Raw genomic sequence first — 24403 nt, 5'->3', positions numbered from 1 at the left:
TCTATCAGCGGCAGGTCTGGTCTAAACAGCCTCGTGAAACCTGAACCTCTCTGCTCAGATCCGGCACATGCTCGCAGTCTCTTGTGTGCAAACACTGCTAAACCCAAAAAGCAATTATAGGGATACATCCCTTAGATCTTCAAATCCCGATTCACACTTTGTTTTTCTGCTCTTCTTGGGCCAAAAAGTAAGGCTGGGTAAAAATATTGATTTTAAAAAAATAAAAATTTCAATCTTCTTTTGAACATCTTCATATTGATTCTTAAAAATCTTTTACTGTACGCCAGTGTTTCTTGTACCACATTTCACCATGGCACTGCAGAATTTAAAAGTTAAGTGTTTATGAGTTTATAATTTTATAATGATTTTACACATTGCTATAGTACGTTTTACACAAGAAATGAAATTCAAAGCTTACTTCAGTTAATATCCACAGAGCTTTTGGTTATTGATTATGTCTGCCTTGTGCCCTTTTGTTAATTTTAAAGGTGCCCTCGAATGAAAAATTGAATTTATCTTGGCATAGTTAAATAACAAGAGTTCAGTACATGGAAATGACATACAGTCTCAAACTCCATTGTTTCCTCCTTCTTATATAAATCTCATTTGTTTAAAAGACCTCCGAAGAACAGGCGAATCTCAACATAACACTGACTGTTACGCAAGAACAATAGCGAAAAATGGCAGATGGAGCAATAATAACTGACATGATCCATGATAACATGATATTTTTAGTGATATTTGTAAACTGTCTTTCTAAATGTTTCGTTAGCATGTTGCTAATGTACTGTTAAATGTGGTTAAAGTTACCATCGGTTGTTACTGTATTCACGGAGACGAGAGCCGTCGCTATTTTCATTTTTAAACACTTGCAGTCTGTATAATGCATAAACACAACTTCATTCTTTATAAATCTCTCCAACAGTGTAGCATTAGCCGTTAGCCACGGAGCACTATCAAACTCATTCAAAATCAGAAGTAAACAATATAACAGTATACAGTACTCACATAATCCGACGCATGCATGCCGAACACTTTGTAAAAATCCATTTTGAGGGTTATATTAGCTGTGTAAACTTTGTTAAGGCACTGTTTAAGGCAAGCTGAGCTCTGTGGGCGGAGAGCACGGGATTTAAAGGGGCCGCATCATAAAATCGGCACGTTTATAATGATGGCCCAAAATAGGCAGTTAAAAAAATTAATAAAAAAAAAATCTATGGGGTATTTTGATCTGAAACTTCACAGACACATTCAGGGGACACCTTAGACTTATATTACATCTTTTAAAAACATAATCTAGGGTACCTTTAAGTCATATTTCAACCCTCTACAATGCGAGTATAATGCTTGCATACGCGACTAAATCTTCACTCTGGGCGACTAAATAATGTCTGTCATTAGCCATTGGCTAATAAATTCTTCGATTTTACTCGCCAGTGTGTGTGTTACAGGCAAAATATAAGTTTAGCATCAATATATTTTCACTCGCTGAACACACTGACTGAGTGCTGAGAGTTTCGCTCTCTGTCAAGCGATCTGTACTATTTAAATTCAGCTCAATGGATGGGCAGCGTACATGTATTTGACGTACCGCAAACTCTAGTGTGAAGGCGCACCACTTGTTGTCGCTTTGCTGAGAGCGCTGTTTCTCTCACACTCTGCAATGTCTCTGCAATGGCGTGAATTTATTGTCTTTTTGAGAAACCTAGGCCGGGTGAATGTACAGAGAAAAAGCAAAAATTTTGCGTTATTTGATCTGCTCTTCCGATCAGTCTTTATAGAGACCACCGATCACACTATATAAAACAACAATCGGCTGATAACAATTGACCCTTCACCGGGAGTTTGATTGACAAGCGATCTAACCAATCAGAACGCTGCATCCGCCATTTTGTTCGACAAAGCAGCCAGTAGTTAGAAGATTAACCTCGGTGGAGTTAAACTTGAAAAATTGTGTATATTGACGTCTTTCCGCGTTTGAAACAACATTCATTCTCATGTTCATTCATGTTTATTTGATGTTATAAATGGACTAGTAGGAAGAGATGATCGGTTCACGAGCCTCTTGAGCTGAGGCATGACACATTAAAGAGCCACAAAACGGTTTTTATTGTTTGAATTTCTTTAATAACCACACAATTTGAAAGCTGGGACTTTGTTTAATGTCATAAGTAACCTGCTCTGTCTTGTCTGTCAACGTGTTGTCAGTTTCCTCTTTGCTCTGCGATGTATTTTTCACTGTGGCGTGACGGCGCCACGGCTTGTCGGACAAAGCAACAGTAACTAAGGGGGGCGGGTCTTTGCGAAGGGTCAATTGGCAACCAATTGAACGGAGCACCCTTAATTCTAATATGCTTATTTGCTGCTCAAGAAACATTTATTATTATTATTAATATTGAAAACAGTTGTGCTACTTAAACTTTTTGTGGAAACCATGACACTTTTTTCAGGGTTATTTAATGAATTAAACATTAAAAAAAGAACAATTTCTATAAAATAGTTCAAATTAAATTAGATTATAAATGTCTTTACTGTCACTTTTGATCAATTTAATGAATCCTTTGGGGGGAAAAAAAGTAATAATTTTACTTACTGACCCCAAACCATTGAATGGTAGCATAAGCAAAATCAGTATTGTAACTGAAAAATGCCTGAATGATCAGAATCAAATCGGAACAAATTTGGAATGACAAATAATGACGGATCTCTTTAACAACCCATGGCGTAAACACTTGAATATGGTTGTTTTAAGAAGACTGAGTTGTGGGATTTAAGGAGAGACTGAAATTGATATAGATGGATAGCCGTGCTGAAAGTCTCCGTTCATGTGGATCCGTTGCCATCCTCCCCATCCGAGTGAAATCCCAGGCGAGATGCACCTGTCCCAGCTCAGACGGGCCGCTATCTTTTAGACTCCGTGAACGACAGCTGCGGTCTACTGCCGCGCGGAGACGCTATTTATAACCCACTGCCGGAGCCACTATAACTAGCCTCAGCACGATGATGGAGGAAGAAATCTGGATCCCCATTGGGACTCGAGACCCCAAGGTGCTTCCAAACCCAAATGTTGTTTTGCATTTTGGCTTGGCTTCAAGCTTGTAGAGGGCGGGACGTTGGCACTACACAGCTGAGTGTGTAAGTGAGCACGTGCACGAGTCTCTGGGATGTGGGTCATTAAGCAAAAGCAAAAGAAAAGGGATGATCCCTACTCCTGCCTCCCTCATGTTTAGCACCTGCTGTGTCTGGCAGCGTGTGTGTCTGTGTTTACTCCTGGACTGGTGCGACCTCAGTGCTACCCGTGCTGCATCTCAATCAGAGCTGTGGATAGACTGCACAATGTTGCTCTGGGAAATACCACTCACACATTGACCAAGTTTTTTTCAGGGTTACTAATGGGTAACTAGTGTATGGCATATCGTGTAATATGTACTGTGTTCTGCTTACTGTTTTATACAGGAAAAAGACACGTGAAATGATATGCCATGGGAAAGATTACAAATGCAGTACGCTACATTTTCATTTGACCTCACTAGTGTGCAGCGCTCTATGCAACGTGTACTGTATACTGCTTAGGATTTTATAAAAATAGTATATCAAAAAAAGAAGAATCGCTGCGCTCAACCATGTTTTGGGTGCGTAGATCAGTGAAATTAGCAATACTTTCAAATGAAAAAACAAAAGATCTGCAATCGCTTGTCTTAAAGGTGCCGAAGAACATGTTTTTAAAAGATGCAATATAAGTCTAAGGTGTCCTCTGAATGTGTCTGTGAAGTTTCAGCTCGAAATACCCCATAGTTTTCTTTTTTTTGTTAATTTTTTTAACTGCCTATTTTGGGGCATCATTATAAATGCGCCGATTCAGGGTGTGCGGCCCCTTTAATTCTCGTGCTCCACGCCCCAAGAGCTTGCGCTTGCCTTAAACAACATAAAGTTCACACAGCTAATATAACCCTCAAAATGGATCTTTACAAAGTGTTCGTCATACAACATGTCTAATTGCGTAAGTATAGTATTTATTTGGATGTTTACATTTGATTCTGAATGAGTTTGATTGTTCTCCGTGGCTGTTGTTTATGTTGTTTATGAATTATACAGACTGCAAGTGTTTAAAAAATGAAAATAATGACAGTCTTGTCTCCGTGAATACAGAAAGAAACAATGGTAACTTTAACCACATTTAACAGTACATTAGCAACATGCTAACGAAACATTTAGAAAGACAATTTACAAACACCACTAAAAATATCATGATATCATGGATCATGTCAGTTATTATTGCTCCATCTGCCATTTTTCGCTATTGTTCTTGCTTGCTTACCTAGTCTGATGATTCAGCTGTGCACAGATCCAGACGTTAATACTGGCTGCCCTTGTGTAATGCCTTGAACATGAGCTGGCATATGCAAATATTGGGGGCGTACATATTAATGATCCTGACTGTTACGTAACAATCGGTGTTATGTTGAGATTCGCCTGTTCTTCGGAGGTCTTTAAAACAAATGAGATTTATATAAGGAGGAGGAAACTATGGAGTTTGAGACTCACTGTATGTCATTTCCATGTACTGAACTCTTGTTATTCAACTATGCCGAGGTAAATTCAATTTTTAATTCTAGGGCACCTTTAATGTAATTCCTTTATTCTGCAAAGCACATATACACCAGACGCTTCGGCAATTAGCCTTCTTCAGTGAGTCATAAAAATAAAAAATAGTATATGAAACAGTCATTAAACCACACTTGTGTGCAGCACACTGTTCAGTTTGTACATGTACTGCCTAGGATTTTTTTAAAAAGCATGTAAAAAAAGTCTTTAATGGTAAATGTTACAAACAGTAGAATGCTACATTGTCTCTTGTCCTTATTAGTGTTTGGCACGCTATGACATATGTACTGTACAGACTTTTAAAAATCGCATGTAAAACAGTCTTCCATGGTAAACATTATAAATAGTTGCATGCAACACTAGTGTATGGCATAGTATACAGTATGTACTGAATACTGCCAGTGCTTTATTAAAAATAGCATGTAAAATAGTCTTACAAAGAGTAATATGCTACGTTATCGCTTAAACTACACTATCAAGTCCATTATTTTACAGCCCTCGTACCTGAATCATTGGTGACATCATCTCTTAGCATCCCTCCTGTTATGTTGGTGGCATTTACTCTGCTAAACATGCAAACAGCTGTCGTTAGTCTCTCACAGTCATGGAGGTGATGGAGAACGTCTCCTTCCTCCCAGCTGTTCTGCTATTTCATACACACTCCCGCGTGTATATAAAGCGCCAGTCGTTCATTAGCAGATTTTAATAGATGAGGTGGATTTATTAGGGTTATTAGCAGGCTCGGTTGCAGATCAAGCCTCATGCAGGCTTATTGATTTAGACTGCTACTCTCTCTGCTGTTTTCCCTCACAACATAGAGCTGCTAAAAAAATATTTTCATGGTGTCAAAACCACAGCTTAGAAAAGAGCCTTTAATAATATGAAATTTGTATGACCTTAGAGTAGACAGGATATTTATTTTGCAGGAATGCTGATTCATCTTGTGCTAAATTTGTTGTTAAATTAAACATTTGAGATTTCTACAATGCCATGCCAGACGTGGTTGCAGAAACAAGGATGTGTTGTGTTGTTGTCAATGTGCAGGTTGCACAGAAAATTGTAATATAATGGAGACATTTCTGTAGTCCAGTGATGAGGTGTCTTCACTTCTTTTGTTGTGCATCGTTGCAGGTCAGCCTGGAAGGCACATACAGGAACAAAACCATTTGAACAAATTGTGCGAAAATGGGAGCAAGAGGGTTCCACTGGCCGTCAAATTAAAAACCTCAAAACTTTGAAAACTTTAAAAGTAGTCCAGCCCCTACATGTTGTTTTTGGTGTAGACCTTCGAACATAATGTCATTGTTTTTCATTAACGTATTTTACAATACAAAGAGCAATATGTAGAGATTTAGTGCTACACATAATCTCTTTTATTTGTTCCCCAATAAATAATGTTTTTCCACTAAATGTTTAAATTTTTTACAATTATTGTGCACTCATGATTTTTCTAGAGTAACTTTTGCTGCTGAATTGTCCACTAACCTAATTTATAATAGTATTTTTATTGTAGATTGATTATCAATCACAAATGTGTGATTATCTGTTCAATGCACAGAGGTATAGAAATTCTACTTTGATTTAAAAAATATCGGCCGATACTCAGAAATTTGGGGATCGGATCGGTTCTGAAAAAATGGTATCGGTGCATCTAACAATCGGATTTGGACTGACAATTAAATTTCTCCCTCTCTTTCTTTCCTCAGAGTTGGGTTCACTTCCTGGGATGACTTGGAGAACGATCTTCCAGATGAGCTGATTCCTAACGGAGACCTGGGGCTGATGTCCATGCCCTCTAATGGTGGGGCTGCAGGTACAGGCAGTCATGGCCCCATGGTTCCCGATGCTGCTGCCAAGCACAAGCAGCTCTCTGAGCTCTTACGGCCAGGAAGCAGCGCTGGGATGAACTCGGCCAGTCCGCAGCCTGGCGGCCTCGGACCTCAGCTGGGTGGGCTTGGAAAGAGTCCCCTGGGCCAGGGCTCCCCTTCTCACCCGTCTCAAACACAGAAACCAGGTGGTACCCCAGGGACGCAGGGCAATAATGCTGGCTCAGCTGGCATGGGACTCGGCACGGGATTTAACCAGGCCATGCTGAACAGCGGCATGATGGGACAGAATGCGGGCGCTCAGCCCGGTCAGGTGATCAATGGAACTCTTGGGTCTGTAGGCCGTGGTCGAGGTTCACCAGGGATGCAGTACCAGGGTGGCGCCATGCAGGTGGCAACTTCTGTAGGAGCGGGAGGAGCAGCTGGGGCGGCAGCACCAGGAGGAGCGGCGAGTGTCCTGGCAGAGACGCTCACACAAGGGGCACAGCAGATGGGCATCAACACCCAGCAAGGCAACATCAACAAGGTGAGCTGACCAGTTTCCTTTGCTGTGTTTTCACTTTCACCCGTTTAGAGTTCATAGTCATATTAAGACACAAAGAAAAACTCTACTTTGCATCCATATTCTCATTAGCCAGGTTTCCATTCAGTTATTTTTATGCACATTTTGGGATAAATAAGCCGTTTCGCAAGAATGTAATAAAATTTCCAAAGTGCAAATAAAAAATTGAGGTAAATAAGGTAAGAAGACGTGCACAATTATCATACAAATTCCTGGATGTGCATCAAAAAAAAATCTAACTTTACCTCAGGTCATGTCACTAAATAATTTACCCAGATAAATGGCTATTATTACTTTCCAGGACATTCTGACGCAGAAATAAAGCTTCTGCTGCCAAGTGTTTTTTTTTATTATTTTTTAAACACACTATAAAGCACGCTATAAACCACACATAATTTGATATATTTAATAAAATAGCTGTGGTGGTTTGCTCAGTGGCTACAATTTCCATTTCTATTCTTCTTCAGATTTATCCGTAACTAATGATTTTGTTCCCCATGGGATGGAAGTGCTGATTTATTCGTAAACAGTTTTGTGATATTCTGCTTTTTACCATTTCAGTAATTGGCCTATGTATATATACAGGGTTCCTACATGGTTTGGAAAAGTATGGAAAAGTCTGGAATTTGATTTGAGTAATTTCCAGGTCTGGAAAAGTATGGAAAAAAGAAATCAGAGTATGGAAAAATATTTGTGTTTCCAGACTATTGTCTCTATTCAGTTTTCTAATTTATTATACCTGCAAACTAGACACTTGCATAAGCGAAATTAGCTCTTTTGAATCAAAATACATAATTTATGTGAATCGTGTAGATCCGAAGAGGTTTTTTTCAGGGCGAGTGCGTGTCTCAGGATTCTCACAAGAATCGAAAATGGGCTACTTTCCCATAGACTGGAGTGAGTCGTGATCTTTCTTGGTGCTCTGTGGTGTGACAGATCGCTGTAGCGCTCGTGAACCGACCATCTCTTCTGCTTTACTAGTTACAGCACAAAATAAACATGATTGAACATCCGAAGGTATGTTGAAAGATAAAGTACAACTTACTGAATTCTGTATCACATGCAATCGATCAATCATTGTTTCAACTGCAGAAAGGCATCAATAAAACAGCATGTAAAAATATCACATTTAGCCTACCTCAGAAAAGCCGTTCAATGGCCAAAAACTCATTATTCAGCTACAAAAATGAACTTCAAGAGGAGTATTTTGCTAAATATATGCACTATAGGCTATTGCATATTCATTGTATTTGTACTTAACATGTGCTTCGATATTAAATGTATAAATCTGTTTCATGACAGCCACCATTTAAATGTTTAGGCCTAAATAAAAAAAAAAGAGTAAAAAATAATTGTCATTAAAAATTTAACTTATAAATAAACTTCCTTATGTGTAATTTAGCCTATATGAAAGTAGCTTGCAAATCAGTTTTAATCTAATATTATAATGATGTACAGCTGTGGTTCCTTGTATAATTTACAGCATTAGTTGAGAGAAATTTTTTTTCTTTGAGGAAATTTGCCATGTACTTGACCTGATATGCCCCAAATGAATCAATATTGAATTGAAGGTAATCAAATCAAAATCAAATCGCAAGCTTCTGAATCAAAATCGCATTCAATTGTGAAATTTGTGTCAATTCTCAGCCCTACTGTCAATAATTTATTATTATTTTTATTTTTTTTTATTTTTTTTACTTGAAGCAAATGTTGGTTTTCCCATTTATGTTCTTGTCAGAGTGCACCAGAATGCTTCATTTACATGTTAAAATCACAAAAATCTTCTCCTGGGGAGGATGCCCCCAGACCCCCCTACACATCACTTTTTACACCTCTTTTTACTTTGCAGATGTTTATAAACTTACGAATTCCTAAAATATTACAGAAACTGATACTGCGCTTGTGTAGGCTACTCGTACTCGTAGGCTACTCTATACAAATGTTTTGATACCAACAAATACTGACAACAGAACAGAATGGATAAATCAGAGAAGGATGTCTATGAAGTAAATGTGTCGAATTATTAAAATGTTAAACAAATTAAATAATTACGCCTATGTAGCGAGCGGTATGGTCAGAAAGGGAAACAAAGTCACTACCCTTTTAAACAGGGAATATATTAGTACTTGTAGATTAATCCGCAACAGAAGTCACACAGGAACGTAGTTTTAAGAAGAGAAGGGCCTAGACGTGAATACTAAATACAAAACTTTATTTCAACAATCAAACACTGATTTAAAAATCACTAAAAGACTGTAAGACCCCTACTACAAACATGAAGCAGAGAAAACATAGAAAAGGAGACCGAGGCTTACCAATGGCAGAAAATCGTTTGGAAGGAGGTCTGGAAATTTGAGCCTGGAAAAGTATGGAATTTTGAAATGGAAAATGTGTAGGAACCCTGTATATATATTAAATCTAAAAAAACTTAAATGAAAATTAGAAATGTTTACTTCTAACTGAAATAAAAGTTGAAGTACTAAAATTAACTAAAATAAAGCTAAATAATAAGAATTAAAAAACAAACGATATAATGTAATAAAGTTTCTACAGCTGAAACTAAAATGAAAATGAAAACTGTAAATATAAAATGACAATTAAAGCTAATTCAAAATTTAAAAAAACACTGTAATCGTATATAATTAAAGGTCCCGTTCTTTGTGATCCCATGTTTCAAACTTTAGTTAGTGTGTAATGTTGTTGTTAGAGTATAAATAAAATCTGTAAAATTTTAAAGCTCAAAGTTCAATGCAAAGCGAGATATTTTATTTAACAGAAGTCGCCTACATCGAACGGCCAGTTTGGACTACATCCCTCTACTTCCTTCTTTAATGACGTCACTAAAACAGTTTTTTGACTAGCCTCCGCCCACAGGAATACGCAAGAGTTGCGTTTGTAGAGTGTGTTTGTCGCCATGTCGTCGAAACGCTGTTATTTTCATCCCGCAGTCCAATCACCGGGTCTGATTCCGGCTCAGATTGATAGGGTAAAATTAAAGACATGTTTACAATAACACTGAGCGCGTGCATCTCCACGTTATGGTAAGAGGCGTGACCTTTCTGGGCAAGGAGCGCTAAGCTGCTGTCGAATCACAACACAGGAACCGCTGGCACAATCAGAACTCGTTACGTATTTCTGAAGGAGGGACTTCATAGAACAAGGAAGTCATCAGCCCGTTTTTATGACAGTGGAAACAGCGGTATACAGATAAGTAAATTATGTGAAAAATACTGTGTTTTTTTACACGCCAAACATGAACACATGTTATATTGCACACTATAAACACAATCAAAGCTTCAAAAAACCACGAAAAACGGGACCTTTAATACTAAAATAACACTGAATTGTGCAGCTCATTTCCTATTGATAGATCATGTCACACTCATTCAATGGAAATTTGCAATAACAACAACAATAATTTAATAAACTGTTCAAATTTCAAGTTTCATTCTGCAATAAGTTATGACAGTTATGTTTGGTGAAATTTGTTTCATGTCTGTTTTTAGAGCTCTAGCATGCTGCTGGAATCTGATCAGTGTGTAAATCATCCAGTTTCATCTGCCAGTGTAGCAGACGGACTCACATGATCACTCTTTATCTGGAGCTGCTCTTTGCTGCCTCATTGTTTGATTGCATGACTCATCCCTGCACTTGTGTTTTTTATTAGGCTTAAATGCTTGCGTTACGAGAGCAGTTGCGTGCCAGTACACTCTTAAACTCTGCCATTTTGTTTGAAGGCCTCCGATAAAGGCAGCTGCAGAACTATGCTTGATAGGAAGGCAAATGAACAGCTCTCGACGTAAAGTGCCATGTTACATGCATACGCATCTCATCCGTGCTCTTTGCAAATTTGATGAATAGAACGTGTCTCTCTATGATAGATGGGTAATTGACTGATGGGGTCTGAAAGCAGCACTCGGGTGTCAAAATTGGCAGGTGTGTGCATTTGTATTACAAATTCAAATCCCAATGCGCAAAAAGCTAGTGATTTATTGGGGTTAGAGCTGGAATATGCTTTTATTTTGCTTTTTTTTTTTTTAATTATTCATTATCACAAGTAAAAGAATTGACCCTTCGCCAGGAGTTTGATTTACTAGCGATCTAACCAAACATAAAGCCGAATCGGCCATTTTGTCCGACAAAGCAGTCAGGAGTTAGATTAACCTCCGTGGACTTGAACTTGAAAAATGGTGTGTACTGACGTCTTTCCGCGCTTGAAACAACATTCCTTCTCATGTTCATTCATGTTTATTTAATGCTATAAATTAACTAGTAGGAATCGGTTCACAAGCCGCTTGAGCTGAGGCGCTATAGCAGATATCTGTCATGACACATAAAGAGCCACAAAACGGTTTTTATTGTTCGAATTTCTTAAATTACACAACTTGAAAGCTGGGACTTTAATATCATAAGTAACCTGCTCGGTCTTGTCTGTCGACATGTTGTCAGTGTCCTCTTTGCTCTGCAATGTATTTTTCACTGCGGTATCCTCCATTTGATGGCGTGTGTGAATGCAGGCAGTCGACATATGTACTCTAGAAAGTTTCATCTTTGTCCAGTGTCTGCGCTATTTTTACTCCACAAGTTATGACCGATCTTTGTATTCTTTTAAACTAAAGTTGTGACTATCTCTTAACCCCCTCACACAAGCACTTGTCAATGCAGGCATCTGTTATTGTTGCAGACTTCGGTGTTTTGTTGTTCCGTCTCTTTATAGTGTAAAACAATGGCAAAACAAATTCAGTGCGCATGTGCAACCTGCGCATATAAAGTACGTGCAGTTACAAAAACCAGGCGGCACATGTACAGTACACGTGTATTATTCTGGTGACGAAATTCGTGTCGCGACCCTTTCATGCGTGTAAAAATTATGTATACTTTGGGTTTTAGGGTGCTTTCACACTAGCACTCTTGGAGCGCACTTGAGTGCGATTGACGTCAGAGATTGGTTCGTTTGGATGATATGAACACTGTTTTCTGAACTCAACCACAATCCATACCCGAGTCTGCATAAAAAGGGTGGTCCAGGGTACAGTTCGCTGCTAATATGAACACAGTCATACTACTGTAAATTGCGGAAATGAACTGCTATCGGTGATGTATGATTCGATAAATCTGTGTTTATATGTGACTGACGCACTGCAAGCAGAGAATGTATATCATTTCTGCTCGACTCACTCTTTAAACACTCTTTATACATTTGCAGCAGATAGACACAAGTGCTGACTCTTTGAAAACAAAACCAAAGGTTCAGAAACCAAAATATAAAAGTGGTCACAGCTGAAATTCTCTTTCAAGTCTTGCACCTAAACGGACATATGCCCATCATATGTCAATATGCCCATCTTAGTGAGTATCCTAACAAACATAGTAGGTTATGTCTTAAGAGAAAAATGAGACAGACAGCGCATATGTATCAGTATCAGTGTACTGGATCTTTGAATTATGTCTTAAAGGGACAGCAGTCTAATATTCCTGCTCTCTGAGTTTTTAATGTTAATCAAACGACAAAAGACAAAGAAATCACTCTTGACTATATAGCTTTTGTAACTTCAATAATGTTTCATCTTTATTTAATTATTCAAAGAAGGTTATATGCAGTTATTTTATATTTGATTACTTTATTCAATTTCTGTACCTGAAAGCTAGCTGAAAAACCTGTAAAGCATTGTTTATTTTATTTGTATCTTAGCTCTCATCTTTATTTGTGCTGTTTCTTGTAGTTCGATTTTGTTTTTATTTCCTTTATTTTTTTTGACAATTGTCCTATTTTTTTTTTTACAGAACATATGTGCTATGTAAATCGAGCCGTGAGTAATCTTAACCATTCCACCCCTAACAGATACACACAGGAGCGTTTTAAAGCACTTCCGTGTGCTTTCAAAATGCTCCCATGCATTGATCATTGTGGCCAATCACAGACATATCCGATGAGCGCGTCAACACAATGGCCAATCAGAGTAGGGCTGGGCGATATATCGCATGCGATTGTCGCGCGCATTTTGTCAGTAAAGCCGGTTCCCTGATTACCGCTAAATCGCCATCACCTGCTTTCAAATGGAGCGGCATTTAATAGACAGAGCCGTAGATCACTGATAAGCTACGCAATATCGCGTTCATTATCGCAGATGAATCGCCTTCGATAATGAACGCGATATTGCGTAGCTTGTCAGTGAACTACGGCTCTGTTTATTAAATGCCGCTCCATTTGAAAGCAGGTGATGGTGATTTAGCGGTAATCAGAGAACCGGCTTTACTGACGAAATGCGCGTGACAATCGCATGCGATATATCGCCCAGCCCTAAATCAGAGGTGTTTACAAATCTGCTCAACAGCATTCAAACCGTCACTAAAATTACATATTTAAACATTTTTCCTGTGAAAAAAAACAAAAACAAAAAAACTCCATGCCTTAAAATACCTTGCTTCATTTTGTATACGTGGATTGATGAATATGCTAATTAGCCCCGCCTCCACTCACTCTCATGAGATCCACTTGGTCAACTTACTGAGGTAAATGCTGCACAATGGTATCGCTCTTTTCTAACTTTTCTTCAGTGTTCGACCGAAATTTAACATGCTGTATGTCCACCAAAGCATTTATAGTCGGCTAAAAAGCAAGATGCTCTTCTGAAAACGTCTAGCTATGGGTGCTTGAAAGCTCTTCGGCAACTTTTTTTTCAGTTGTGGCACTTCTGAGGAAGTGTTACTAGTATCTGATTTAGTATCAAAAACTGTTGACGCAATGTAAAGTACTTGCTCTGGTTCTTGTTTTGGATGATTTTGTTCAGTTGTTGTCTTGTCATCTTTTGCAAGCAGGATGTGACGGTTGGTCAGTGTGGTATTTGTCCCACCCTCCCCCACTGTGATTGGGTATCTGGTTAAAAAGTGACAGTGACGAGGGCTGAGTTTTACCCAAAGTTGAACATTTTTAACTGTAGTCGGCCAGAAAGAAATGGCAAGCGTGCATTCTTAGGAAAAATGCTTGGATGGACACGCGTCCTTAGAATGACATCAGAGTTAAATTGTTAAATTATTTTGGGTGAGCTTTATAGAACATGATCTCACAAAGGGCACAATTGATTGGTTTAGAGTAGGGATGCACCAACAGGATTGTTTTGGACCGATACCGATTTTAACAAACAATTATTGGTCGATAGCGGTACCAATATTTGTGATTTACTCTCTTATTTGAAGTTTTGTCATTTAAAATAGTGTTTTGACCATGTTTTAATGATCAAAGTTAAAAAAATGCATGCATTGTTATACAAGCTAGTTTATTGCTGCATCATCAAATAATTTCTAATGAACATGGATTGAATCCATTTAACATTCAGCAGGCCAACATAAATACATAAACAACATATGTTAACGTGTGAAATAAACAGTGCTTTTTAGGTTGGTTATCAATAATTTTCAGGTACAGAAATAAAGTAAACAAATGTAAAATAACACTGCATATTCTTCACTGTATAAATTAAAAGCATATTAATCCTTATCAAAGTTACAATATTTTGCCAAGAGTAGAGAGCGTTTTATTTATTTATTAACATTAAAACGCAGACAGAAGTGCAGCAGGAATATTAGGCTGCTGTCACTTTAAGAGCTGCACTGATCCAATATACTGTTACACAAGTGTTTTATATCTCAGCTGTTTACATTCATTTAAGACATAACCGACTATGTTTGCAAGGATACTCACCAAGATGGCCATGTTGATATAATTTTGGGTGAATTAGAAGAAGCGAAAGACAATTCCATTCAGTATTTGCGCGCTGTCTTGAGACGCTGTTTTCTAGGCTTATGCTATGGATGTGTGCGAACTTCACACAGTGAGTAGAATTGAGTTCTCTTTTGTGTTTTCTTGCACTTGAATATTTAAATTCACAAGGCTGAAAACCACATGCAAAGGATAAACTTTTGCAAAGATGTAGCACTGGCCTGATCGGGACAGTGACTGTGTTGCACAGTTCATTTGTCCCGAACGTTATTCACGCTGCCCCTGGATGGTGCTTATTGACGAGCACTGCTTTATTTTGTACAGATTTCATTGTGTTTTGGCAAGTATTTAATTATTTTACCCAGAGAAAAATGTTGGATTATGCAACAGACATTATACAGCTCAGTGCCTTCACGCAGTTAAATAATAAATGAATAATTGGTTTGTTATATCTGCCTTTTTCACGCTATAGCCAATGGTTGTATATTGATCAAATTTGGCCAATAAATATCATCAACCAATACATCAGTGCATCTATAGTTCATAGTGAGGAAATCCTGGGGACGATTCAGATCTGCTGGGAAAGAGTATCCTGGCTGCTCTGAGAGAGAGAGAGAGATAATGTGTGTGTGGATGAGTAAGCAGAGAGAGTAGCGTGAGAAGTGTGTTGGTGTGCATGAATGAGTGAGCAGAGAGGAGGGGCTGCTGGTGCGTGTGCCACTCCGCTGGCCTCTTTCATCTGGTCTGCTGGAGCGATGTCAACACAGAGTGGACGGCCGGCACACTGCTGGAGATCAGCACAGAGAAAGGCACAGGAAGAGGGAGGGTGGTTTGTCTGACGGTGGAAGCCCTTCTCTGCTCAAGATCATAGTGAGCTGCTAAAAATGTAGTAATGCTTAGATCAAAATTGTGTGGTTTTTCATTGATATGCGTGTGGGACAGTAATATTTAATTGGCTGTTGAGCCGTGAAGTTTTGCATAATGCAAATGCTCATGTTATATGAATATAATGGCAAAATAAGGTAAATGTTGTTTTTTTTCATAGAAATGTGTATTGTGAGGATTTTTAGTGCCATCACTGAATAAAATGGAAGGGTTACTATAGTTAATTAACTAAAACTAAAACATTTTAGTTAATAGAAATAAAATAAATGTTAACTGAAATGAAATAAAATATAAAAAATAAACTTATTTTATTTCAGCTAGTTGCCAAGGCAACATTTCTCTTTTTCATTTAATTTAAACTGATGTAATAAAATAACTAAAACTGAAATAAAAATGAAAAGTTATATAAAGCCTATTGACATGTATTTCAACATGTATTTTCATACCTCCTCGTACACAGACATCATGTGTTGTCAGTGCGTTCAGTAAGGCTATGCAGAGTTGTATACAGACAGTCACTGAGTGCCTAAAAAAAAAAACAGTAGCCGTATTTTACAGTTCCTCCTGAACCAAAACAACAAACTTATGCTGCGTTCACGCCATGTTGTAACCGTAATTACAAGATGGCAACCCGTGATATTCTATGTGCTTTATACATGAGGTAATTTAACGCCATTTCTCGTGACGCTTTGCAGACTGCTGTGTGCGTTCATGTGTTTTGGAGGAGGGATGGCTTTGGAGACGCTCTGAATTGTGGGTGGGATCTCATGCTTTCAGAGCTAGCTTGCTATTGCAAGCCTCTCCGAAATTGCTTACCCTACCTTTTAAGTGAAACATAGCTCACACATAAGTCACTTTCAAACAAACTAGTTTTATGTTGGTTAACGTGGCTTATTTGTGTGACCAACTTGAACTTGAAATTTTTGCGTTCTCTTGCAAAATTCTTGATCGCATTGATTCTCATTGAAATTACTGAATTTTACACTTGAAAATGGTAAATTATCCCATACTACAGTAATGAAGATCATTTACAATGTTGGCGGATTTTGCTTAAAGAAATCAAATTTTGTGTTGTTTACCAGGTGTAATTTCAGATGTGAGATTCTGTGTCTGGACCTTCTGATGACTATATATGGATATAATATTTCCATTTTTCTTCCTCTTGTAGATGGGCATGGCAGGTGGCAACAGCCCATTTGGTCAGTACCAGGGTGGAGGGCAACAAATGGGCACGACTGGCGTGAATGCTCAGAATAAAGGCGGTCTTCCCAACAGCCTTCCCCCGTTTCCAACTGACCTAAAGGGAGCGACGGTCACCAGCGTGCCAAACATGGTGAGTTTCCCATCATGCTCAAAAACTGGATGGAGCTTGCAGGCAAAAGTTAATTCTGTGATGCTGACTTTTGCAGCCCCAGCAGCAGCAGGTGTCGGTGGGGATGGTGGCAGGTCAGGGTGTGTCCGCAGGCCCCACGGCCGACCCGGAGAAGCGCAAGCTGATCCAGCAGCAGCTGGTTCTGCTGCTCCACGCCCACAAGTGCCAGCGGCGCGAGCAGGCCAACGGCGAGGTGCGAGCCTGTGCCCTGCCCCACTGCAGGACCATGAAGAACGTCCTCAACCACATGACACACTGCCAGGCCGGCAAATCCTGCCAAGGTGAGTCGACATCGAATTTTCTTTTCCACATGACTCTCGTATGGGCTTCAGTGCATCTTCAGCACCAGTGTCACACGCTGCTTTGACCACAACATGAAAAGTTGTGCAGATAGTGTTATAGTTACAGAAGGCCGATATTACAAAGCTGATAAACTGAAGGTGGCAAGAATAGACAGTACAGAGTAAATAGTGAAAACAATCGAAAGAGAATGGTTGTGATTCTTGTTCTAAAAAGTATGTTTTATGCTGTCTTATAAGATCTACTTCTTTCCAATTCCTAACAATTCTGGTTCCTTAATGATTCCATTAAGATTTTTTTTTTAGTAAGTTAGTAATATTTGGAAAAAAGAATGCCAATTGCCAAATGATGAGATATGTTTGATTTAAAAATTCTTGCATGCTAACTTTAATATTTTGCTAATTCATATTAATTTTAATATTGCTCAGCATAAATGAGTACACCCCCTTTGAAAAGTAACATTTTAAACAATATCTCAATGAACACAAAAACAATTTCCGAAATGTTGACAAGACTAAGTTTTATATAACGTCTGTTTAACTTATAACATGAAAGTAAGGTTAATAATATTACTTGGAGAACAAAATTTTCAGTTTTACTCAAATTAGGGTGATGCAAAAATGAGTACACCCCACTGAAAGTCTCTGGAGCAAAGCTAAATTTTAGACTACAAATGTCTAATTAAACAAGAATTCAACCACAGGTGAGTCTAATTATTCATTACACAGGTGTCCAGCAGACAGTTGACTATAAAAGGGTGTTAAAACCCCTTCCCATTTCATGCTGTCAGCAATGGCACCACATGGAAGAGAAATGTCACAAGACCTGAGAAAGAAAATAATTTCTTTACACCGGAAAGTTGAAGGCTAGAAGAAGATCAGCAAAGCTTTACTTATCGGTCAGAATACTGTAGCAAAAGTGTAAAAAAATTTTTTAAAAGATGGAACAGAGACGTCCAGGTCGTCCACGGAAGTAAACACCTCGAAAGGAGCATCTTCTGATGAGAAGGGTTGAAGAAAATCGGCGTGCAAGTTCACTGCAGTTATCTAAAGAAGTAGAAAGCCAAACTGGGATGACTATTTCCCGTGACACAATACGGCGTACGCTGCAGAGGAATGGCATGCATGGGTGCCGTCCACGAAAGAAGCCTCTCCTAAAGCCCAGGCACAAAAAAGCCCGCCTTGAGTTTGCCAGGACCCATGCTGACAAAGATGAAGACTACTGGGACTCTATACTCTTGAGTGATGAGACCAAGATAAGTGTGTTTGGAACTGATGGCTTGAACTGTATGGTGTTGCACATGTGAGGAATACATAGAAAAAAGCATTGTGCCTACAGTGAAACATGGTGGTGGCAGTGTCCATATCTGGAGCTGCATGTGTGCTGCTGGTGTCGGGGAGCTGCATTTCATTGATGGCATCATGAATTCACAGATGTACTGCTCTATACTGGCAGAGAAGATGCTACCATCACTCTGTGGCCTTGGTCGTTGTGCACTTTTCCAATACGACAATGATCCTAAACGCACATCTAAGGCCACTGATGGATTTCTGAAGAAGAACAGGGTGAAAGTGATTCAGTGGCTCCTGATCTGAACCCAATCGAACACCTATGGGGAAATCTGAAGAGACAAGTTGAGCATCACTCTCCATCCAGCATCCAGTCTCTAAAAGAGGTCATTCTTGAAGAATGGAAAAAGATAGATGTTGCAGGATGTCGCTAACTTGTTCATTCCATGCCTAGAAGACTTGGTGCTGTCATTAAAAATCATGGAGGTCATACAAAGTACTAGATGTAGTAGTTTTTGTTGTGGGGTGTACTCATTTTTGCATCACCCTAATTTGAGTAAAACTGAAAAATGTGTAATCTAAGTCATATTATTAACCTTACTTTCATGTTATAAGTTAAACAGATACTATATTAAACTTAGTCTTGTGAACATCTTGGAAATAGTTTTTGTGTTTATTGAGATATTGTTTAAAATGTTACTTTTCAAAGGGGGTGTACTCATTAACGCTAAGCACCGTAGAGAAACACACATTAATAAATACGCAAATAAAATGCACATTTTTATTCACAATTTAATGAAGAATTACATGCCTCAAATTAATTACAAATTTTACTTTTCATGCATATATGTAATACAATATAATTTTCATACAATATGTAATGTTTATTAAAACATGTCTGCAAAAGTTTGGAACAAATTGGGTTTTGGATTTGGGTTTGGAACAAGGGTTACATGAAGAATGATTTTCGTGCTCTGTGTGTGTGTGTGTGTGTGTGTGTGTGTGTGTGTGTGTATGTGTGTAAATCCACTGAGGTGTGTCAGCTGTATTTTGTGGGGTGAGGCATGTGGTTGCAGACCTGTTTAGTCTCAGGGAGAGTGGTAATGAGACACTTTTGTCCTGATGTGGGGTTTAGAGCATTGTGTTCGTCACACAACTGCAGCTCTACACTCAAGTTTACCACTAATTTATATACCTAGCTATTTGAATAACATCCGATGCAATGGCACGTTTGAAAGTTGCCCAATTGAGGTTTGTTGCCACCACAATATTGGATGTCAAATGTCACGTTTTTGCACTTGCATAGAGTGTATTTCTGGCCTTACACCTTTCGGTTCACAACCAGTAACGTTTCATACGCAAACACAGGGAATTTCCCGAGCAAATGCTTTGCTCTGTCTCGAGTATAACAGTCCATTTATAGAGAAAATCATGCCTTTATGGTATAATGCAGTATTAAGGAGTTGGCAAACGGCAGGAGAGGGCTTGCGGCAGCCCGATGCTGCCCGGCTGCTTTGCTCTCAGTGCTGTAGTTGTTGTTGGACCCGGAGCACAGGGCTTCATTTCAACTCAAACGCAAGCGTGGTGCCAAGCAAGCCCTCCGCGCTGCCAGCTCATTTCCTGTTGTTCCCTGCCCACGGTGACACGCGTATCTCTCTCTCTTGGACTCCCAGGGAAAGGCATGAACATTTAGAGATCATTCTTAAAGTGTCATGTTCTTGCAGACTTTGATTCCTCCTGAAGGCTCTCTTGGCAGAATTCGCTTCCTTCCAGAACCATCAACATCAACCTCATTCAAATCAGGAGCAACACACAGAGCAGCAATAAATCATAATAGTGTCGAAACTGGAACCGAGCAGTGTGACTGCTTGATCGCTGTGTATGATAAAACGGATACTTGAGTACAGTAACTAATTATATTTACCCAAACACTTGACACTACTGTCAAAATAGGAATAAGTATAAATAAAGGAATAAATGTATAATAAATATAACTAAAGATGATTTATTTTCCAATCTGTCGCTGGAACTTCCTTGGCAATTCAGGTGTAGGTTTGCTTTCTGATCCGGGATCAGACTCTTGCTCAAACATGTACGGCGAACATCGGAAGTTTTCAGAACGATTCCACGTGTGTAGAGAGGATGTTGAAAATTATTTTGATATGCAAAACTATTATACAATCGTAGCAGCGGGTGTTTAAATGCAGTTCATGACCCCTTTAAAAATCAATTATGATCTATTGGGCTGTAATATTTGTCATTTGTGGTAGTTTTTCACTTCCTGTGAGGAGAGAAAAATGACTTGTCGCAGTAAATACGGGGTTCTTGGCCCCGAATTTAACAGATGTGTGCGTCTGCTGCGTACAGTTTCTTGAAGACCTGCTTTCCCACAGGACCTTTTGCTCCCAGTTTTGCAGCGTTTGTACTTTGGCTCAGGCTTTCTTCTCTCTCTGTCTCTGCAGTGGCTCACTGTGCTTCATCGAGGCAGATCATCTCGCACTGGAAGAACTGCACGAGGCACGACTGTCCTGTCTGCCTCCCGCTGAAGAACGCCAGTGACAAGCGCAACCAGCAACGTGAGTCTTTCCTGCGTCAAACATCCCCCTCTTCTTTACTTCACAACAATACATTTTTATAATAATAAAAATAATATGAAATAATAATGCAAGTTTAATATTTCTGTATTTTATATTAATAATTATTTATTAAATATATTTATAGTATATATTACTACACTAATCATGTATTATAATTGTATTTATTTAATAAAAATGAAGCGTCTATAAAAGCATGAGAATCATAACTGATGAAATATACACTGATGAAAACAATTCAAAACTGCCTTACACTTGAGTTTCTTTAAATTAGATTTGTTTAGATTCCAGCTTTGCCTTTTTTGGATGTTCTCTCAAAAAACTTGATGAGCATCCTGTGATGCCGATGTGAAAAAGGACAATTTAGCATATTTTTAAAATATGTATTTATTACAGACGTGGTGTACTTTAAAAAAAATATAAAAGTTTTAGTTCACCCAAAAGTGAAACTTCTGTCATCATTTACTCACACTCATGTCATTCCAAATTCGTAAGATATTCGTTCATCTTTGGAACACAAATGAAAATCTTTTTAATAATCTGAGAGATCTCTGTCCCTCCACTGACAGCCTACACAACTACCACTTTCAAGCCCCAGAAAGGTAGTAAAGACGTCATTAAAGTACTCCATGTGACTCCAGTGGTTTAACCTCAATTTTATGAAATGACGTGAGTTCTTTGTTTGCACAAAAAACATATTTTCTCAATTTATTTACAAAATACGAATCTCCAACGTGCGTTCACGCAAAAACATCTGCTCTCGCCTCAACACAACACGCATGTGTCGTGGTGCTCTCGTGAACAAGCATTGGAGATTAATATTTAGTAAATATATTTTTTACACATAAAATTGAGGTTAAACCACTGGAGTCACATGGATTACTTTAATGATGTCTTTACTACCTTTCTGGGGCTTAAAAATGGTAGTTGCGTAGGCTGTCTATGGAGGGACAGAAAGCTCTCAGATTTCATCAAAAACATCTTAATTTGTGTTCCGAAGATGAACGACAGTCTTACGGGTTTGGAACGACATGAGGGTGAATAATTAATGAAAGAATTTTCATTTTTGGATAAACTAATCCTTTAAGAAACAGATTTTTTAAAATATTCTTTTAAGATCTGAAGTACACTACAAGAGCACATTCAATACAATTAAGTGCACTTCTTTTAAACAGTATCATTGAAAATAGAGTAACGCTTTATTTTAGTGTACTTGTTACACGTTACATGTAGTTACCATAGTAGTAGCTATATATTATCATAATTACATACAACTAATCCTATCCCTAACCCTATAGTAAGTACATGTAGTTAATTACTCAGTACTTAAGTGTGTAGTTGCACTGTAACATGGACACCTTAAAATAAACTGTAACTAAAAAAGTTAATATGTAATCACTGTTTATATTTGTCCACAAATCATGCATTTAGGCATAAACCTTTAGATCAAAATGTTTTTAAAGTAAGAAACAAATTCAGTTGCATGTTATTTTCTGTATATGTAGTTATTCAGTTGGATTCTGTAAGGAAAGGCGTCATTGTAGTTCAGTAGCTGCAATTGCATGAAAGTTTTATGCGACCCGTGTATGTTTGCGGAGTCGTTCAGCTGAGGGGGAGGGGCTCGAAAGATGAGGAGAATCGTGCCGCCCCACTGGCTGAGCGGTGACTCATTAAAATCTCATGCTGTTACAGCTCCAACAAACCTGCAAACTGCCTCTCCCTCTGCCAAGCGTCTCTCATCATGACTCTGAGAGTGCGAGGCAGCTAAAGTGTTTGTTTTTGCACTGGGGGATTTACATGTTAGAGACTCCGCGCTGTGCTATTTCTTCCTCATGCAAATGGCGTCTCGAACCCCCTCCCCTTCCTTTCTACTTCCCCTGTTTTTTTGCTTTTTTTCCACAAATAATGTTTTCTTCCAGATGGCTGTTTGGCGGGTTTTGAACTTTTTTGCTTTTTGTTTTGATGGACAGATTCTGCCAAATGTTTAAGCACAATCAGACACAAAATCTCACGCATATCTTGTTTGAAATATGCTAATGTCGTCTTCCCAGAAGGTCTCTAACATCTCATTCCTGCATTACAGCAATGTTGAGTCCTCCCAACGCTGGTCTGCAAACCCCCATCGGGTCGGTCGGCACGGGGCAGCAGACAGCGCCCACGCTACCCAGCTCCACGCCCTTCGACCCCAGCTCCATGAAGCGGGCATATGATGCCCTCGGCCTCCCCTACAGCAACCAGACCCCCACACAGACCCAGTCCCCTGCACAGACGCAGGGCCCCGGGCAGCCGACTGCACAGACCCAGCACCAGCAGCAGATGAGACCCATCAATGCGCTCGGTAAAAACTTAATATAATCATAATAATAACTGATATTTTAAATGATATTTATTAAACTATTAAAGAAATGTTTTATATATATATATATATATATATATATATATATATATATATATATATATATATATATATATATATATATAAAATTGAATATTTTTATTAAATGTTATTTTTATATATATATGTATAAAGAATAAAAATAAACATGTATTTATTTAATAATAGATACATTTTGTTTATATAAATTATGTATCTAAGCTATGTATATGTTAGTATGAGTTTATATTTTATGTATATTTATTTGTTAGTGTCTGTGTGTATGTATAAACATGAAATTTTATAATAAATAAAAACAAGTAAATATATATTATGTATGAATTTTGTTTATAAAATATATATAAACTACATATAGTGAGTTTATATTTTATTTATTTATATTTATTCTTTTTTTATTGTTAAATGTTTGTTTTTTTGTGTATGTTTATTTATAATTTCATTTATGTATTTTTATTTGTTTTTTGTGTTGTTTTTTTTTTGTTTTTTGTCCAGGTGGTCAGATGAACCCAATCGGCGTACCAACATCAGAACAGGCTAAGCTGCTCCCAGATGGCACCATGTCATCAACCCTTAACCCTAACAAGTATGACATGGACACACACCAACCAAAACACATGCCCAGCTCTTTATTGCTAAAATTGGCATTTTAAATCAGTTTGCTAACTAAGTTTCTCTTGATTCCCCTCATTCAGTCAGCTGATGCCGGACGGCTCTACGGTAGGCAGCATGGGTAACCTGCCCACAGCGGCCCCTCTGTCAGCCACCGGTGTGAGGAAAGCCTGGCACGAGCATGTTACTCAGGACCTCCGCAACCACCTTGTACACAAACTGTTAGTAATACCTGTTCTTAAAATA

At 38.4% G+C, this 24403-nt stretch overlaps 1 protein-coding gene across 4 annotated transcripts in view; it reads left to right on the top strand.

Moving 5' to 3' along the window:
* Nucleotides 1-24403, top strand: part of crebbpa (CREB binding protein a) — a 50456-nt gene that overhangs the window by 7949 nt on the left and 18104 nt on the right. For 3 of the 4 annotated variants that reach the window (XM_048182843.1, XM_048182842.1, XM_048182841.1), the window contains exons 2-8: nt 6312-6957; nt 16767-16931; nt 17008-17251; nt 21022-21135; nt 23237-23491; nt 24041-24131; nt 24241-24378. In XM_048182843.1, coding sequence (XP_048038800.1) covers nt 6388-6957; nt 16767-16931; nt 17008-17251; nt 21022-21135; nt 23237-23491; nt 24041-24131; nt 24241-24378 — 1577 coding nt within the window. In that variant the 5' untranslated portion in view covers nt 6312-6387. The remainder of the gene's footprint in view (nt 1-6311; nt 6958-16766; nt 16932-17007; nt 17252-21021; nt 21136-23236; nt 23492-24040; nt 24132-24240; nt 24379-24403) is intronic. The other variant, XM_048182844.1, reaches the window with a different exon arrangement.

The sequence above is a fragment of the Megalobrama amblycephala genome, linkage group LG2 (assembly GCF_018812025.1).
Source record: "Megalobrama amblycephala isolate DHTTF-2021 linkage group LG2, ASM1881202v1, whole genome shotgun sequence".
Lineage (NCBI taxonomy): Eukaryota > Metazoa > Chordata > Actinopteri > Cypriniformes > Xenocyprididae > Megalobrama > Megalobrama amblycephala.
The sequence above is the reverse complement of the archived record's forward strand: the minus strand, read 5'-3'. Positions and strand labels throughout refer to the sequence as shown.